The sequence below is a fragment of the Balaenoptera borealis genome, assembly GCF_965194805.1.
Source record: "Balaenoptera borealis genome assembly, chromosome: 12".
NCBI classification, from domain to species: Eukaryota; Metazoa; Chordata; class Mammalia; order Artiodactyla; family Balaenopteridae; genus Balaenoptera; species Balaenoptera borealis.
The window spans coordinates 35097707-35114701 of record NC_138869.1 but is presented as its reverse complement, the minus strand read 5'-3'; the positions used below and the strand labels follow the sequence as shown (position 1 = coordinate 35114701).

General features: G+C 45.5%; 1 protein-coding gene across 10 annotated transcripts in view; it reads left to right on the top strand.

Annotated features, from left to right (window-relative positions):
- The window catches only part of PXK (PX domain containing serine/threonine kinase like), a 74829-nt gene that overhangs the window by 51664 nt on the left and 6170 nt on the right, over window positions 1-16995 (top strand). For 5 of the 10 annotated variants that reach the window (XM_082344794.1, XM_082344785.1, XM_082344793.1 and 2 more), the window contains 5 exons: window positions 2155-2203; window positions 6989-7066; window positions 7600-7686; window positions 8130-8199; window positions 10901-10963. In XM_082344794.1, the coding sequence (XP_082200920.1) occupies window positions 2155-2203; window positions 6989-7066; window positions 7600-7686; window positions 8130-8199; window positions 10901-10963 (347 nt within the window). The remainder of the gene's footprint in view (window positions 1-2154; window positions 2204-6988; window positions 7067-7599; window positions 7687-8129; window positions 8200-10900; window positions 10964-16995) is intronic. The other 5 variants (XM_082344786.1, XM_082344787.1, XM_082344790.1 and 2 more) reach the window with 2 other exon arrangements.

Sequence of the window (16995 nt, the reverse complement as noted above, 5' to 3'; positions counted from 1 at the left end):
ACAGATGTATTTGGGAAACAATTGTATGGGGAAATAAGGCAGGACAGCTTGAGGTACATACAGCCCGAGGTCAGAGGAGACGGTGATAACTTCAGATTCCTTGTGTTAGGGAAAGTCTACTCCAGCTCCGGCGCTGTCCTCGGCCCTGGGGAGGCTGTGATGGACAGAGCAGCCCAAGCCCCCGCCACGTGGATGTGACTTCCTAATGTTTGACTGACACTGGTGCCTCCCTCCCTGAACCAGCCACCATTAATAACAGTGTAAACGTGGAAAAATAGATCTAGTCAGGGAAACAAAACAATTTTCACACACACTTTTAGAACATATGCATTTATAGTTAGGGAACAGCTTGTATCCACGTTAATTTACTTGGGTTTGTAGTTGCACCCCCTGCTCCAAAGCTCTTACATTTTTCTCCCAGTCCTCCAGTTCTAAAGTGAATCCAGATAATTTTTCTTCACTTAAGTCTTTCTACCATGTGGGCTTCAGCCTTGAGACAGCACTTGGAGAGGTGTGAACTCTGTTCAGTTCAAAATGTGTTGTCTGGAAATAAGTGGACTCTCGGCCTTGAAGGGGAGAGTTATGTCTCCACCTCCAGGCCGCCCAGGGAGTGCTGTGGGGAAAAGTTAACCCTGTCACTTCTACTTGTGATGTAGTTCCTGTTTTTTAAAAAGGGGGACCGTTCAAGGGAAGACTTACTTAGAGCCTTTTGGGCACTGCCCAGACAACCATTTAAATTCTCTGACCTGTTTTAGCCAAAACAGTTCAGAATTCCTCATGCTATTGTTTTTAATAACACACTTTTGGGCCTCCCTGGTGGCACAGTGATTGAAAATCCGCCTGCCAATGCAGGGGACACGGGTTCGAGCCCTGGTCCGGGAGGATCCCTCATACCGCGGAGCAGCTAGGCCCGTGCACCACAACTGCTGAGCCTGCACTCTAGAGCCTGCGAGCCACAACTACTGAGCCCGTATGCCGCAACTACTGAAGCCCGTGAGCCTAGAGCCCGTGCTCTGCAACAAGACAAGCCACCGCAGTGAGAAGCCTGCGCACCTCAACAAAGAGTAGCCCCTGCTTGCCACAACTAGAGAAAGCCCGCGTGCAGCAATGAAGACCCAACACAGCAAAAAATAAATAAATAAAATAAATTTATTAAAAAAATAAATAACTCCCTTTATAGAAACAAAAAACAAAAAACACACTTTTGAAGAGAGAATTGATATTCTCCCAGAGCTGCTGTTTCTTTTTAAGAGAGCATGAGAAACACTACTTTTCTTAGAAGAAAATTATTTTCTCGTTGGATTCCAATCAGAACAATTCCTTTTTTACTTACTCTCATGTTTTTTTATTAATTTATTTTTTAATTTATTTTTGGCTGCGTTGGGTCTTTGTTGCTGCGCTTGGACTTCCTCTAGTTGCGGCGAGCGGGGGCTACTCTTCGTTGCGGTGCACGGGCTTCTCATTGTGGTGGCTTCTCTTGTTGTTCGGGAGCACTGGCTCTAGGCGTGTGGACTTCAGTAGCTGTGACTCACGGGGGCTTCAATAGTTGTTGCCCACGAGCTCAGTAGTTGTGGTGCACGGCTTAGTTGCTCCGCGGCATGTGGGATCTTCCCGGACCAGGGCTTGAACCCGTGTCCCCTGCATTGGCAGGTGGATTCTTAACCACTGTGCCACCAGGGAAGTCCCTCTCATGTTTTTTTTATATTGAGCTCTAGAATAAATTTTATCCTCCTCTGGGCCAAAAAAAAAAAAGGAAAGCCAATTATTCTGTTTAGAAATATCTACTGCATATATTATTTGCAATATAATATAAATACAATAAATAATGTGCAAATTTCTTTTCAAAATGTGAATTAATTCACTATGTAGCATGAGAAGACTGTCACCCCTCAGTGGGGAAATCACCTCCCCTACACGGCTGACCCACTCCCCCTGGAGAGCTCCAAGATGGTGGGGAGTGGCAGGTTTCTGGAGGTCACCTTGGGTGGCCCGGAAACTCCTTTGAGTTTGATAAACGAGATGGTGGGTTGGCCCGGGGCTGGAGGATGTTGGGGGGAACCTGATGGGCGAAAGATGTCTCATTCTGCTTTGATCCTGTTTTGGGAGTGCACCTGGTTTAAGAAAGATATTTTTGTTTGTTTCTTTTCTTTACAGATTATTCAGTGATGTTCTGCTAACTACTTCCGAAAAGCCACAGTTTAAGGTAAAGCAAATTATATCATTTCTTGGTTTGTGACATAAATGTGTACTTGGAAAGTTCGTGCTTTTTTAATCAAAAAAAAGAAGGTACAGTATTTATAAGTGTGGACTGGAAAAACGCACACTTAAGAGCGTTTTTATTTGGGGACCTTACTGAGGACAATAGCCGGGAGACAGCCTCTCTGATAGCTCTAAGGAACTATGAAGAGACAGGGGAGGGGCCAGGATATATATGAACTTTTTGCTAGAAAAAAACATGTAGTCAAGCATAAAAAGATTACTGCTAATCACAGAAGACAGACATCTCAAGCTAATGATTTTAGTGTTTTTCTATGTATGAAAGATGCCAAGAATCTGGGGTCATTGAAATTTTTCCTTAGATAGGCATCTTAACTCTCTAGGGTCCTGTATATCCAAAGCACCACCGAATGCTTCCTGTTTTTCTCCACCCTGAATTCCCCCCAGGGCGAACCTCCGAGGGCAATTGCAATGGGTTGCAGCTTAATCCTTGTGGAAAGGGAATGGCCAGCAGCCTTCTTTATTTTACATAAAGAAACATTGCAAATAATCTAAATATCCTATAATGAGGGAATAGCTTAATAATTTAATTACATGTATTGGATTAAATGTGTTTTATCTAATAAAAGTAAAATTTATAAAGACATTGTAGTAGCCTGGAAAATGATTATTATTTGGGCTAAGGGAAAAAAACAGGATATAAAATATAGTGTGTAAAAAAGAATACCTCTGTCTAGAATAAGGACTGGAAGGAAGTATCCTGGGAAGTGGTGGTGTTATGCGGTGTTGTGAAAAGAGCAGGGGCTTTGGAACAAACATATGGACACCAAGGGGGGAAGTGGGGGTGGCATGAGTTGGGAGATTGGGGTTGACATGTATACACTAATATGTATAAGATAGATAACTAATGAGAACCTGCTGTATATAGCACAGGGAACTCCACTTCGCTGTACAGTAGAAACTAACCCAACATTGTGAAATAACTATACCCCAATTTAAAAAAAGGAAAAAAAAAAAAAAGAGCAGGGGCTTTGGAACTCCCTCAAACCAGGTTGATGCCTTGCTTTGCTTTCATGATACCAGCCATTTATCTAAGGCAGGGCTTCTCAGCCATGACCTTTGACACTTTGGGCCAGGTAGCTGTTCTTTGTTGCTGGGGCTCTGCTGTGCGTTGTGGGATGTTGAGCACCCCTGGCCTGTACGCGCTAGATACAAGTAGTACTCCCATTCCACCCGCCAACTGTGTGACCGTGAAAACTGCCTCCAGACGCAGCCAGCTGTCCCCTAGGGAGGGGACGGGGGCAAAATCACCCTCATTTGAGAGCCACTGATATATGGGCAAGGACCTATTCTTTGGGTCTACGTTTACTCGTTGTGTAGAATTGGTGAGTAAAACTTGTCTGTTGTCACTGGACAACTGAGATGATCCTTGAGAATGCCTAGTTCAGGGCTGGGCGCTCACTGTTAGCGTTGTTTTGGGTAGTCAGATGAAGGGTATTTCTCTTTCTCCTCTCTCTATTCCCCAAAAACCTGTAAAACTCTTACGAAGAAATTACATTTAGGGGGAAAAAAAAGAAAGAAAACCCCAAACAAGGTGGGGTCAGAAGACTTATAGGCAAGGGAGAAGCTTTCCTCTGTCCTGTTTTGCCAGTTAGAGGACTTCTGACAGTAATAGCTTCTTTGGATCTGATGTAGGAAAAAAAAACTTTTAAATTCATGTCTTCTTTACTGAAACTCTTCAGGAAATGCATTCAGCCTTGTAAATAAATATGCTCTCCTCAACCCTAGTAGTCCAGCCCAAGGGTCATCATCAGCCCTTGTTCTTCCTCCAAGCCAGAGAGCCTGCAGCAAAGACACTGTGATCTTAAAAACCAGCGTTAATCTCTTGTATGTCTGTTTTCTTTCTGGAAAGATACACAAGAGACTGGTGATGTTGGTTGCCTCCATGGTGGGGGACTAGGTGGGATGTTTTTTACTGTGGATATACCCTTTTTATGCCTTCTGAGTTATGAACCATATCACTGTGTATTACTTACTCAAAACTTTTTTAAACTTAAAAATTTTTTAATATTCATTTTATTTATTTATTTGTTTTTGGCCGCGTCGGATCTTAGTTGTGGCATGCAGGCTCTTCGTTGTGGCGTGCAGACTTCTCTCTAGTTGTGGCATGCAGGTTCCAGAGCGCATGGGCTCTGTAGTTTGTGGCACGCAGGCTCTCTAGTTGAGGCACACGGGCTCAGTAGTTGCCCCGCAGCATGTGGGATGGTAGTTCCCCGACCAGGGATCGGACCCGCGTCCTCTGCACTGGAAGGCAGATTCTTAACCACTGGACCACCAGTGAAGTCCCCTAAACTTAAATTTTTTTTTTTTTTAATTTATTTATGACTGGGTTGGGTCTTCGTTTCTTTGCGAGGGCTTTCTCTAGTTGCGGCAGGTGGGGGCCACTCTTCATCGCGGTGCGCGGGCCTCTCACTATCGCAGCCTCTCTTGTTGCGGAGCACAGGCTCCAGACGCGCAGGCTCAGTAATTGTGGCTCACGGGCCCAGTTGCACCGCGGCATGTGGGATCCCCCCAGACCAGGGCTCGAACCCGTGTGCCCTGCATTAGCAGGCAGATTCTCAACCACTGCGCCACCAGGGAAGCCCTAAACTTAAATTTTTAAAAGAATAATAGAGACAAAAAGTTGAACATGGTCTGGGTGTCTGTTTTCTAGGCCTGAACTCCTCATGGTTTGAAAAACTAGTAAATTAAGAAATGACAAGCTCAGAACCACACTAAGCTTTTGTTAATAGCATCTTCCAGTAGGAAAAAACTTAATCTTGTGAAATTCAGAAAATAAGTCTTAAGAAAGAAAGAAAGGAAGGAAGGGAGGGAGGGAGGGAGGGAGGAAATAAGTCTTTCACAGAGAAAATCACTCTGAAGTTATAAAATATTATAATTACTTGAATTTGTGTGTGTGTGTTCCAGTAAGCTTTGTATATTTTTTTGTTTGTAATTATGATAAAAACATCATGTAAAATGTATCCTCTTAGCCATTTTTAAGTGTACAGCTCAGTGGTGTGAAGTGTATTCACATTGTCGTGTAACAGATCTCTGGAACTTTTTCATCTTGCAAACCAAAACTCGAGAACCATCTTAAGTACAACTCCCAATTTTTCCACCCCCAGCCCTTTGGCAAACACATTTTACCTTTTAGATATCTCATATAAGTGGAATCATACAGGATTTGTCCTTTTGTGACAGGCTTATCTCACCCAGTATAATGTCCTCAAGGTTCATCCATGTTATAAGCATGTGACAGTATTTCTTTCCTTTTTAAGGCTGAATAATATTCCCCTGTGTGTATATACCACATTTTATTTATCCCTTCATCTATCGATGGACATTTGGGTTTCTTCCATCCCTTGGCTATTGTGAATAATGCTTCAGTGAACGTGGGGTATGCTTTGATATCCTGCTTTCAATTCTTTTGGATATATACCCAGAAGTAGGATTGCTGGATCATATGGTAATTCTATTTTTAGATTTTTTTGAGGACCTTCTATACTATTTTCCATAGCTGCTGTGCCATTTTACATTCCCGCCATTAGTGTACAAGTGTTCCAGTTTTTTCCATCCTCACCAACATTTGTTATTTTCCGTTTTTTTGATAGTTACCATCCTAATATGTGAGGTGATATCTCATTGTGGTTTTGGTTTGCATTACTCTTCATGATTGGAGATGTTGATCATCTTTCCATATGCTTGTTGGCCATTTGTGTATCTTCATTGGAGAAGTGTCTGTTTAGGTCCTTTGCCATTTTTTTCCTTTGATTTTCTGCTCTTTATTTTTTTTTTCAGGTTTATTGTGGCATAATCCATTTTTGGTGACAAGTCCATTTTATAATTGATTACTTATGTTTTTGTTTTTGAGTTGTAGGAGTTCTTTATATATTCTGGATATTAACCCCTTATCAGATGTATGATTTCCAATTATTTTCTCCTATTCTGTAGGTTGCCTTTTCACTCTGTTGATTGTTTCCTTTGATGTTCAGAAGTTTTAAGCTTGATGCAGTCCCATTTGTCTATTTTGGCTTTTGTTGCCTGTGCTTTCGGTGTTCGGTGTCCTGTCCAAGAAATTATTGCCAAATCCATTATCACAAAGCTTTCTCCCTGTGTTTTCCTCTAGGAGTTTTATGTTTTTAGGTCTTAGGTTTAGGTCTTTAATCCAATTTTGAGTTAATTTTTGCATACAGTGTAAGGTAGGGGTCCAGTTTCATTCTTTTGCATGTAGATATCCAGTTTTACCAGCACCATTTATTGAAGAAACTGTCCTTTTCCCACTGTGTGCTTTTGGCATGAGGGTTAATTTCTGGGCTCTCTGTTTGTTCCATTGGTCTGTGTATCTGTCCTTATTGCCAGTATCACACTGTTTTCTGTAGCTTTGTAATACATTTTGAAATCAGGGAGCGTGAGGCCTCCAGTTTCCATCTTCTTTTTCAGGATTATTTTGGCAATTTGCGGTTCCTTGAGAATAACTTTAAATACTTGAAACATACATCATGCTTATTTATGTGTTAGTTTTATATATTTATTGCTAAAGCATGCTCATGAGGTGAGTGTGTTTGGGGATATCAAAAGTGGCCAGGATAGGAGTCAAGTGGACAGCTTGTAACTGATTTCATTCCAGGTGTCCTCTTCCTTGACTAGCAACTGTTTTTCATTCAAACTGGGACTTGAGAGACTCTCCAGGTATTTTACTCAATAGATTATGTACTTTCTCTTCTTTCAGATCCCCACAAAGTTAAAAGAGGCATTGAGAATTGCCAAAGAATGTATAGAAAAGAGGCTAATTGAAGAACAGAAACAGGTAAATTGCTAATAGTTCCTCATTGCTTTTTGATCTTTTAGTGTCCCCATCCTCTGCTGTGGTGATCACAGTGATTTACTTGTAACTGAGTGTTCATTCCATAAACAGTTCTTGCATACTTGCTCTGGACCAGGCTCCAGGTTCAATGCTGCGAGATAGCCGAGTACTTCACAGTCCTACCCTCAAGGAGCTCAGCCTGTGGGGGAAACAGACATTTCCACAAAGAGCGGTCATCCTTTTTGATCAGGACAGACTGGGCGGTGGTGGGGCACACATGCTCCATGCTCTAAAGGTGCTGGGGACCACACTCATTTTCCGTAAGAGAGAGAAAGGCAGGAAGGAACTCGGGGAGAGAGAAAGGTCTTCATCTGCTGGCACACTCTTCTCCCAGACATCCAGACCCAAGCTTGGAGGCAGACAGGCTGAGCAAGGAAAGATTTTTCATCCAAATGATTTGATTTGGCAGAACATGTTAGAGATTTTCATTAGTGTAGGATATGCTTACAGTTGTGGTGAATTGTGGTCTCTTAAAGATCCACCAGCATCGAAGACTGACGAGAGCTCAGTCTCACCATGGATCCGAAGAAGAAAGAAAAAAGAGGAAGATCTTAGCTCGAAAGGTAAGTCTGGTGTCTCTCTGAATTCTTTCTTGCGAATTCCTGACTACATGTGAAGAAAGTTCTAGGTTAATGGTGCCCATTTAGTTAATGACAGATTCTGTGCTTTATCTCCATGAAAGCTAAAACCATTTCCAGATGACTGGTTTGCAGCTTCTGAAAGAAAAGCCATATAATAGCAGCAGAGAAATGGACCATAGAGTTTCCTGGCTTGCTGGGCTGATTATGGCCTTAATGTAATTGCGGGGAATGACTGGCCGGAGAGAGTAAACTCAGCATTCTTGGTTTTATTTCTCCCTTTAGTTTTGGCTTGTGGCTTCTTCACTGTATTAAGTTATGAGGCCAAATATGACTTTGTGTGTAGCTAGTTTAACTATGCCTGGAAAATGTTTTTATTCTGGTATGTTTATTCTTTGCTTTTCCACCTCTATTTTTTATTTTTAAAGAAGTCAAAACGATCTGCTGTTGAAAATAGTGAAGAGCATTCAGCAAAATACAGCAACTCCAATAATTCAGGTAACTGGTTAGAGGTTGTAGTGGGGCCCAGGTCCCAAAGGTTAGGACCAGGAGTCAAGGGTTCTTGGGTTTTCCTGGGCAGTGTGGTGACCAGTGCAGAGAACAAAAGAACCCTGTCCCCGGGGAAGGATTGCCACAGCATTCAGAGGCTCACGGGACTCAAGTGCTAGAAGGCACCTCAGAGCTCACTGGGTATCCAGCCTCCTCACTGATGGCAGCATCAGCCCTGGAAGAAGAACCCACGCAACTTACAATGCAAGGCGTCCTGTTTATCAGCAGAGTCTATAGGAACTGAAATGGCCCTAAATCCTGCCCTCTGCTTGGTCCCCACGTGGCAGAAGGATATGCCCTCCTGCATCAAGGAAAGACCTCTATAGTGTGTGGGGATCGCAAAAAGCAACATTCCAGAAGGGCCAAGATGGCACAGAGTGCAGTGTCATGAGTTGGCCATCCTTGCTGTCACTCCTGGATGCCCCTTGCCCAGCCCTGCTGGCTTTGGGCCTTAATGTCCCCATCTTTGGAAATCAGATCAAGTGATCCCTTGGGACCTTCTAGTTCTTCTGCCTTATGGTCTGTGAAGTAGAGTTCCACACAGAGAAGGGAAGGTTTCATCCTAACAGGGGCAGCTTTGGTTTAGCCCTGGAGGGCCAAAGGAAGGGGAGGGTTTTTTTAGGGTGAGGGATAGCTGCATATACTTCCAGGCAGGATAAGGACCAAGTAGAGACGGAGAAGTTGAAGATGCAAAAGAGAGAGTGATTGTTGGGGGGAGTGAGGGGGCTGGGGGTCAAAGGGTTAGCATCAAGAGCCCAGCTGTCAGTCTCTTGGAGGAAACCCATCCCTCCCTTCCTGGTGTCAGGAGCCAGGAGGGGTAGGTGAAGAGTTAGAGGTGTTTAAAAGTGGAAGGAAGGGAGGAAATGGAGGGTGTTCACAGCTCATGCCTTCTCAGGTCTTCTCAGGGAAGTCAGTGAGGAAGACATCTGCCAGGGGCAAGAGAAGAAGAAGTGAGGGGTTCGCAAGACCTGAAGGCTGGTCTAGCCATAGCCAGAGAATGCAGGCAGTGTGGGTAGAGCTGAAATTGGAAGAGTTGGGATGGAAGAAGATCATAGACTCCAGAGGGAGGGTGGGAATCATGCCAGCACCACTGCTTGGAGAGCCAAGCCAGAGACGGGCTCTGGAGGGAAGAGCTAGGAGGGAAGAGGAGGGGAGGCTCCAGGCCCTGAAGGTCCCTGTGAGGACCAAGGCAGGCTCCTTAGGGATGGAGGCTGGGAAAGGAGAAGGGGCTGGAGGCTGTTGTGGCCGGCGGGTAATTTCAGAGTTGGAGGTCTGTTTTCTCCATGGTTGATGGGATGGACATGGGCCAGTCATTGTCATCACTAGGCTGAGACTCGTGTCTCCAACTAGCCTGTCACCCTGGCAGGCACTCTGTCCAGCATCTACTTCTTTATAAAGCAGAGAAAGCCTGGCTTGGTGTACTCCACCTTCCTGAGGCCCTGCCTGCCTGCAAGCCTCTTTGCCAGATGCAGCTGGATGGGACGCCAAGGACTCCCAGACACCACCTCAAGGAGTTTAGGAAAGCAAAGTAGCAGTTGATGGAAATGTATAGATCATCTCCAGACCCCACTGGAATCACAAATTCAAACCTTCTCCCCCTTCAAATCTGTGTTAGCACTACCAGCAGTATGATATCAGGATGGGTTGACTTTCACCATCTTTTTCAGTGAAACGCCTCTCCCCTTTACCGGGAGGCGAGAGGAGATTGCAGATAGTGGAAGGGTATTCAGCTGGAGGGAGGTGTGGTTTCATTAGGACATTCTCCTCGTGCTCAGTGTCCGTGCTGTGCCCCCCACGTCCTGTGGGTGTGCGTGAGGTGGTGGGAGGCTGCCCCAGGACAGCTAGTGGCTTCTCAGGGGCATGGCCTCAGCCCCCCAGGAACTTTGGTAACCCCTTGATAGGACCGCCATGTGGGGGAGGGGGCTTATGTGGGAGCTTCCGTCTGCTCATTGGGCTACTTCCATGTCAAGCCAGGAGGTTGTATTCTGGGGATTTCTGAGCAATGGAGGAGACACTGGGAATTTGGCAATATTTGAAATATAAAAAGGTTACTAGGTCCAGAAAAAGCGTGCAACGTATGGGAATATGCACATTATTTTAATGTAAATAATGGTATCTACTGAATTTCAGGTAAGAAAAGGCCTGGGAAATCCACACACTGAGTAGGCTGATCCTAATCAATTGAATATGCCTGCTGGTAAAATGGAACTTCCACAGAGAGTATTCCTGGGTGGATGTTGTGGGGAACTCTCGCTTCTTTTGGAGAGGCCTCCACCAGATTGCTCTGCACCTCTCTGTCACCTCTACTGCTGTGGCACTGTCATTTGTCCTTCATTACCCGAGGACAGGGGTTGGGTCAGGAAGAGACACTGCAGCCAGTTGCATAAGCCATTGGATTGCACAAAGTTGGTTTCAAACCAGGCAGGCTGTGGGGAGCAGTGGGAGGCAACAAGGCCTGGGGAAGGAAGCTGGCTGGACGCCTGTGGTCAGGGGTCCCGTCCCTGAATTCTCTGCCCCACCTCGCTTTTTCCCACAAGGCTCACACACTCAGCCAAGGGCAGATTCTCAGACAGTGGTGGGTGCCGGCTCCGGCCAAGCTCCAGATGTCTTCCTTTGGTCCCCATGAGGGTTTCTCTGTGTTTTCTCTCAGCAGGATCTGGGGCCAGCTCACCTCTCACATCCCCGTCATCGCCGACTCCACCCTCCACAGCAGGTTAGTGAGGAGGCAGAGTAACCTGCCTTCCTCCCCTTCTGCACCAGCCGGGGAGAAGGGTGGGGCTTTCTCTTCTCACCTTGGCCCAAACATTTCAGGGGTCAGAGGGGACCAGCCTCCTCCAGAGAAACCGGTGGGAGTGCAGATTAGCAGTGTCACTTGGGAGAGACGAGGGTCCAGGTCTCTAAAGTCGGATTTCACAGGGAGCGGGATGGTCGGCTTCAGGGCTGCTCACCGCCCCCACCTCCAGCTCGCTCTCTGCTGAAAAACCTCCCTCACGCAGGCTCCTCAGATCACAGCCTGTCTGGGTACGCGCTCAGCTGAACAAAACAATCGCGCTGCTGCCCAGGGGCCCGGTCCTGCCAGGGCTCTCTCCTCAGGGAGCCCAGCCACAGTGTCGGCTTTGTCACAGAGCACAGCTGGTGAAATGCCTGGGTATGGGAGTGAACTACCCACCGAGCTTCTGATTTCCTGATAACTATTTGTGCTTTATTCTGCTCTGCATTTCATCACCTGAATATTTTTCTGTGGCTAGCTAGCCTTTGTTTTGCCTTTGTGACTTAAATCAGATAGATACTGGGAGTTTTGTTTGAAAAATGTAAAAAGAGTTTATTTCAGGGAATACTTATAAAAATTATCTCTAATTCTGTGGAGTGGCCTCATAATGCTATCTTTCTTCTTTTTTTTTGAACTAATATCTCTCTCCTAACCATTTTGCAAGCCTCATAAAAACACACTGGGGCACCAGTATCTCCTTTCACTTCTTAACTGAACCAGATGTTCTGGATGTCAGCGAAGTCGGTTCTGCCACTCAGAACTTTTCGGCTGGCTGTGCTTGGAAGAGCTGCTGCAGCTGTCTGGAGGGAGAGTCATGGGCTGGGGTTGATTTATGAGTTGATGACACCATATTCATTAAGGCTTAAAGTGGTGCCCAGGAGCTACCAAGAGCATTACCCAACAGCTCTCAAATGCTTCCAACTGACCTTCCAAAAAAACCCCCCAAAACAACAGTCAGATGTAAGGGGACTGGTTTGAAGGCCTCGCGTCTGTCTGGTGGGTGCCTCTCCTTGCTGGCCGAGCCTGGTCACTGGTAGTTTGCTGTCGAGTGTTCTGGGCCCAGGGCCTATTTTAATAGCAAAGTACCTGCCTGATGGGGGATAGTATTCTATTTCCTGTCTGACTTTGTCAGCAGATTTTACAAGAAAGCTTCCAAATATTGATCAACATAGAAAATAGACTTCTCTGCCTTTTGTAGAGGTGACCTGTATAGGCCGATCAGAAATTTCGGGGGAGCCACTCCCCAGATCATGCTGAGGCATTTTCTAGAAGATAGGATATTAATTTCACACCACTTAGACATAGTAAGGAAACTGGAGAGAATTAATAGTGAGAATCCATGAAGCCTCCTTTAACAAATGAGGTGTCTCTCCGGTAGCTCAGAGCACCTTGCTGGGTGCATTGGAGGTGGGAAGTTACCTGCCAGTGCTCATTTTTAAACGCCTTGGAGAATTCAGTCTATATGGATTATTTTTGATGAATCCTCTAATTGACCTGAGTTCTCAGTGGGAGGATTCTCATACAGTAGCAGGTTTGCATGAGATGAGGTAACTTTTAGAACAAGAAGAAAAAGAGGAATCTTTTGTAATTAGACTCAAGGTTGGAAAAAACTTCATCTGAGGCAAGAGGGAGCAGTTGGGTGGATAGCCCCCTATCCTGAAGGGGAGTTGTAAAGATTCAGAGGGAAACATATGTGAGGCCACAGGCACGATGCCTGGCAGAAATGGGAGCTTCCCAGCAAGTATTGGCTCCCTCTTTTCCTTTATGTCCTTTAATGTTTTATTGATGAAATGATTGATTCAGCCCCAGAGACTGTACTCTGACCTCTGCTGGTTACTTATTGTAACGCGTCTCATAAAAATAATAGCTAGTATTTGCCTATCAACCTAGCATTTCAGGCCCAAAGCGAGCCACCCACGGTGAGTTTATTCATTCAGCTACTGGAGATGCATTTATTGAGAGCTGCTGTGTGCCCAGCACTGTGCTAAGCGCTGGCTCACAGAGATGAGCAGGCAGACAAGGCCCCAGCTGAGGTGGCCTCACATTGCCAGCACCTCTCAGGAGCTCCAAAATGATAGATACAGTTCAAGCAAGTGCTTTCCTTGGGCTCCACCCGTGGTAATTTTTTTCTCCCAGTAGTTCCCCTTCTTAAATAGAGAATCTCCACCTGAAAAAACTAGTCCACCAACAAAGTGACATCTCGAGCTTCTGTTCTGTACAAGGCATCAGGGAGCTACAAACAGGTGATAGTCTCCTGCTACCGTACCCATGCGAGATGCTCAGTAAATCCTTATGGGTGGATTTGCTTGGACTTGGTCTGCCTTCAGGGTCTCTGCTGGGTGAGGGCAAGGCTCTCAGCCTACGGGTGGCAACTTCTGGCTTGGAAGCCCTTGCTTAGACTGGTCCTTTTCCTTCCAGGACAGGAGGCCAGGCTTCTCATTGGGCTCATCTATGTTGCCGCCTCTCTGCATGCTGCCTGTCTTATTGCTGGAATCACATTTACTCCAATTTATGTCTTTACTTCTAGGCCACATTTATGGTTTATCTGGGAACTAAGTCAAGCATAGTGTCTTCCAGCTTTATGATAAAATGCAATTTTCTCAAGAAATGAAGGAAAATTCTTCATTTTCAAGGGCTAGTTTAGAAAAAGAATTTCTGCTAAAGGTAGCATCTCAAACACAACTCGATCTGGGAGCCCTTGGGAACTACACCTTGGGCTGCGGAACCTGAACTTGAGGATCACCACTTGCTAGTTCCAGGACCTTGGAGAAGATACTTGACCTCCGTGGGCTTCAGGTTTTGAAACCGAGTGAGGCCCTGTGGGGCTCCCGGGCACGGAGGCCCTTTTGTCCCCTGTTTCTTGTAGGCAAGACTCCAGGCTCCATGACCTTCCCTGAGTTCCAAAGGGCAGATTGGAAGAGTTGCTAATCACGGGAGGAGCAGCCAGGAAACCACCTGAGATGAGATTAAGGAAGTGAAAGTCCTGCACACGCCCTAATCTTGTCAGAGACTCCACCCTTGGACCTGTTGTTATCAAACCCTTCATCAGATCCTCTGGGGTGGGGACACATAGTTTCTCCAGGCAGGAGCCTGCTGTGTCCCCGTTTGCCTGGCAAAGTAATAAAGCTGTCCTTTTCTACTTCACCCGAAACTCTGAACCCGAGATTTGATTTGGCAGTGGTGTACAGAGAGGCTGAGCTTTCGGCATCAGTTTCCCATTTGTAAAGGAGGATAATAACAGTGCCTGCCTAGTGGGTTTCTAACGAAGGTCCAGAGAGTTCCATGCCCATGGAGTTAGAACAGCGCCTGATACACAGTAAGCCCTCAGGACACTGTTAGTTACTGAGAGACCTTGAGTGAGTCACTTTCCGTGTCTGGGTTTGGGTTATGTCCTCTGTAGAAGGCAAAAGCGTGGGGGTCAGAGGAGACTATCTCACAGTTCTAATCAAGCATCCTCTAAACCCACTGTGGACCCCGCCCTTTGGCAGTTTGTTCAGTAGTAGATCAACTGAGGCAAGTTCAGTTTGACAGCATTGCCTTTCTTCCTGAAAGTATCAATTTTAAGCACATTCGTGGTAGCTGAGGGTGGTCTTCAGCTCAGTTGCTTTCGGGACGGGGCAGAAGTGACAGATGTTTCTAAGCGAAGGGGTCTTACTCTCATGAGCCCTTTCCAGCATTTGTGTAAGGACTGGGGCCTCTCCTGTTTCTTACTGCACTTCCCCGCCGTGGGCCTCTTCTTGAAATCCTTACCAAATTGATGGGAGAAATATTTCCTTAAGTGTGCTGGCAATTCCATCAGGTAGGGTGGGAGTCTCTAAAACTCTTTTTTTTTTTTTTTTTTTTTCAGTGAGAACATTCCTAGCACTTTCTTTTTTTGCTAAAGTTTCTGTTTCCTGCCTCTAGAAGATCATTCTTTCAAGAACTTTAAAATACTTTATCTTGACTTACATCATGGTCAGTGTCACCAACTAGTGTTTACACTCTGTATTCATGGAGCTGAGTGGTTTAGACGGGCCTAATTTACACACAGATACTTGCTCCTACCCTCCCTTTGGGAGGAGACAGACCTGTTGCCTTGCCATTGTGTGTGTGTGTGTGTTTAAACAAAAGATTTGCAGAAGAGTATTTGGGGAAAGCTTAGTAAGCAGGAGACCCAAATTATTACTGTTGTTGTTAATAATTGTGTTTAACATCTTTTGAGTGCTTCTTCTGTGCTAGGCACTGTTCTAAGTGATTTATAGTTACTGTTTTATTTAATCCTCATGAATACCTCCCTATCCAATGAGCAGGGATTATACTTACAGCTCCATTTTACAGACAAAGAAATTGAGGCACTAGTGGCGTTAAAGGACTTTGACCAAGGTCACACAAGTGGGGGATACTAGAGCCAGGATTTAAACTTGGTTCTGTCTTTGCTCATCTCCTTGATTTCTCCTGAGCACCTGCTGCCTCAGGTGCACTACAGGGCCTGTGCTGCTAAACGCTCTGCTTGGCTGGCGTGAAAAGAGCTCCAAAAGAACAGTTAGAAACCCCGGGCTTGGGTCGTAGCTCCACCACTTTCCAGGTGGCCTTGGACAAGTAATTTCCGTACTTTGAAGCTGTCTTTTAAGAGAATGTCTGGTCTTTATGAGGTAGATAATGTACACAACAGGGCTTTAAAAGCAGTAAACTACTGTCAAGTATAAGCTATGAATGCCTTGCAAGAGAATTCTAGCCCTTCTTGCTTGAAGTTTATCATTTTAAGCGATACTTTTTAAGAGAGAGCTGGCGTTTTGTAGAAACCCAGCCTGTGAGCAAGACTGTAGAGAGAGGGAAGTTTCATATCTGGAGAGCTGGAGGAGGGAGAACAGGGCCTTATGGGCACAGAGTGACTGAGAACTTGAATGACAGGAAGGAGGGTTAAGAATCAATAAGGCGCAAACTATGATGCATAAAATAAGCTACCAGGACATATTGTACAACACAGGGAATATAGCCAATATTTTATAATAACTATAAATGGATTATAACCTTTAAAAATTGTGAATCACTATATTGTGCACCTGTAACTTATATAATATTATATAATATTGTATATAATATTTACATCAACTATACTTCAGTAAAAAAAAAAAAAAAATTACAAAGAAAAGGAATAAGTAAGGCACAAGAAGAGATGAATTCATTTAGAATGTTGGAGCTTCCAGAATTTATCTAGCCAGGTCAAAGTCTGAAACCCATTCTAGGCTCAAAATCAATGACTCTGGCCCTAAGAGCTGCCTCTTTTTCTCAAAACTACACAAACACAAAGCAGTTTCTATCTTTAGGATACACAGGCCTGCCCTGTAGCGCTTCTCCGAACAGTGTGGTGGTTCTGCCCTCCTGCCGGCTCACAGCCTTCCTCCCCGCTTCCAAGCCCAAGTGTGTGAGCTCCTCTCCAGGGTACTCAGCTGCTGGGGGTGGGGTGGGGCAGGCAGTGTCCCCAGCATCCTCCCAGAGCCCCCCAGGTCAGCAGTGGTCAGCCTGCCCTGCCCCATGTGGGCCTCGCTGAAGGGATTCTCCTCTGGGCAGTGGGGCACATTGGTTTGGAACGCTGGGATTCACCGTCAGGGAAAGGGTTATCTTTCACAATTAACCTGGAATCCAGTCAGTTAAAAAGAAGGTAGGAAGAAATGTTTGCCTTTTTTTTTTTTGGGCTGCGCCTTGGGCCTTGTGAGATCTTAGTTCCCCAAACTGGCCCGGCAGTGAAAGCACTGAGTCCTAACTGCTGGACCGCCAGGGAATTCCCACCTTTTTTTTTTTTTTTTTGAATGGTTTTCTAGCCTTAGGTAAGCTAATTCTGCTCACTGCCCTGTCCAGCCTCTGGAGCCCGCCGCCTTCAGGGGAGAGGCCCCATGCTGCTGCCCGGGGGCCCCCCCTAGACTTCCCTGGCTCTTGCTCTTCCCAGCTTTAAAAAGACAAATCTCTATTTTAGACCATAGAAGACTTGCTTGGGG